The 2738-nt window shown below is 40.3% G+C and overlaps 1 protein-coding gene across 1 annotated transcript; it reads right to left on the bottom strand.

Moving 5' to 3' along the window:
* Positions 1-289: 289 nt before the first annotated feature.
* On the bottom strand, positions 290-937 carry LOC308372470 (GTPase IMAP family member 9-like; the record flags this gene model as incomplete). Its single annotated transcript, XM_080847623.1, has 1 exon — positions 290-937. A coding segment is annotated over one exon (648 nt), but the record flags the coding sequence as incomplete, so codon positions are not given.
* Between the last annotated feature and the right edge of the window lie 1801 nt (positions 938-2738).

Below are 2738 nucleotides of genomic sequence, written 5' to 3'. Positions count from 1 at the left end.
CATGGAAGAAAATGTGTTATATAGAAAAACATGAAAGTCATTCTAAATACAGAATTAAGTATTGGTTACGTATAAAGCACTTGTGTCAAACAAGCAAACAAATCACTTAAAGATATTTTAGTCATCATTAGGTCATTGGAACATTTTGATACTAAAACACCACCTGATCCACCATCAATAAGTTATCTTATACAAGTTATTTAAACACACATACACTCATACAACAAAATAATCTACAAAGTAAAATTAATAACAATTCAGCTATGAATAATGTATCTTCAGTCTTCAGTCAGAACACAGGTCTTTCTAACTCATTTGAGCTGCTGGATCCCTTTCTTTCTGCCATGGCCCTCTGTGTCTCAGTGAAGTGACCTCCCCCATTTGCTGCCACCATCTCATCTATTTTCTCCACCAAACGGACAACCTGAGTGCGGTCAGTGCTGAGGTTGTTAAATACATCGTATCGTCCACCACAGCTCTGTATCACTTCCTTCAGCTTTGGGTGACTCTCACTCACATAGTCACTGATAGTCTGACCCCTTAGGCGATCACCATGAGTGAACAGCACCATCATGTAGTCTGCAGCCTTTTCCCCAAAGAGCTCCTGCAAGGCCCTGACTGCATTCTGCTCCTCCTCAGTGAAGTGGCCCACTGGAATCACCAGCAGGAATGCGTGGGGCCCTGGACTTGAGTATTTCATGCACTTCACTATCTCATTTTTAACAGCATCTGGATCTCTGCGAGGGTCTATAATACCAGGTGTATCAATCACATCAATCTTTCTGGGACTAACCATACTCTCTATGGCACATGTTTGTGTGACAGATGCAGCAGAAAGCTCTGAGTGAAACGCTTCTCTCCCCAGAATGGTGTTCACCGAAGCACTCTTCCCAACTCCAGTCTGTCCAATCAGCACAATCCTCAGGTCTTCACCTATAAACAACAATCATCATATCAACATTCACACTGTATCGGATTTACCCCAGTTATATATACTGTATATTAGGGGTTAATGGGGTAAATCTCTCATGAAAAAAACGATTTGATTCGATACATGGGCACGTTACAAGAAAAGATGCATGTTGATAAAAACGATTCAGTACAATTCGATGCGATTCAATTCGATGCAGATCAATAATTGAAAAAACTAAGGGCCTGATTTACTAACAGGATTGCGCCCATTTGAGTAGAGTCGCATATTAATGCTTTGAGGGTGTGTACCTGCCAACAGGTGGGATGGCACGGAGACGTGGGTGGTAACGTAGGCGTGAAGCGCACTTTAATGGGAGGAGTGCGCCTAATGATGTATTGGCGTGGTATTTACTAAACTGCCTGGCGAGCGCACTTCTCCGATTTGCGCGCTAATTGTCCGCCTCATAAAAGCACGTCTTAACCAGGAAGCGCATTTCCATTGAGTCTGAAAACGTTGATATGGCAGCAGTGATAACAGCAAGGCGAAGAAAGAAGACAGAGACCGCGTACAGAAATATTTTTTTCAACTCGTATAACACATTTTCAGTTAAATGAACCACAAATCATTAGACGGTACAGGTTAAAAGCCACGCAATACTTCAATTACTGAACCAGATCAGAGACGACATCTAACCCTCCAACGAGAGATCACATTCCATTCAATCAGTTGGTACATTTTGCAAATATTGGCATCGGATCATTTCAAACAGTTATAGCATCAGCAGTTGGTATATCTCAGCCTTCACTCAGCCAAATATTCGCACATTTTTTATTTACTTAGACTGCAAAGTGCACCGGCCTTTGGGGCAGGCTTGTATTAGGGGCAGGCCTTTATTTCTTACTTATCTTCTGTTTTAGAATTGTATTATTTAAATCAAATACTGGGCATAACATAGGCTACCATACGTGCATTTAGGCTAAACAATAACAAATTGCCAGACGCGCCTTCATTAATAATACAAAATTCGCCTAGTAGTCCTAAGTCCTGCAAACAGCCCATGAAATTAGCCAACAACATTTAACATGAGTAGACCATGTGTTCATGTTAAATTGCGATGTCTATTTTGTGCCGATGGACTGATGCTGGTAGGCTACAGTAAAATAGGCTAGGCTACTTAATTTTACCCCCGGTCTGTATTCGGGGCCCGGCCTTTATCTGTCCGTATCGACCACGACCCCGGCTACTATCTGAAGCCCGGCGTCTAATTGAATCCCGGTCTTTATTTGAGGATTTACTGTATTTATTTATTCACTGCCATTTGCAGTGTTCATATAGGCTAGTGCTTTTATTTATGTTAAGACATCACAATGGCTCGGTTTCGGAATCATGACAATAAATGTTAAACATAATTGTTAAGGATACAAATATTCTCCTATTTATAATTATTTAAATCTGTGGATGTCTGTAGAAACACGCAATCAACAACAATGTATCTTCCTTGGCTGAAGTAGCTAGTATAGCTATAAAATAGGGGATGTTGATGGTGGATAAATCCCCAAAAGAACTGTATGACTGATAATGATGAGTTACAATCACCACAGGCTGTCCGGTAAGAACAGTGCAAAGAATGCCAATGCCCAATGATGATGAATGTTTATTGCAGTGAAGATATGAAGTGAACTTGAACCGTGAATATGAAACAATGATCCGTGATGACTGATTGAACCGCGGTTTCTATGGAAATAATATATAACAAATATATACAAACATTAGCAATCAAATACAATAAATGAACCATTATGTACAACATGAGTGAATATGAAAT

Source organism: Sprattus sprattus (assembly GCF_963457725.1).
Source record: "Sprattus sprattus genome assembly, chromosome: 11".
In the NCBI taxonomy this organism is placed as follows: Eukaryota; Metazoa; Chordata; class Actinopteri; order Clupeiformes; family Clupeidae; genus Sprattus; species Sprattus sprattus.
The sequence above is the reverse complement of the archived record's forward strand: the minus strand, read 5'-3'. Positions and strand labels throughout refer to the sequence as shown.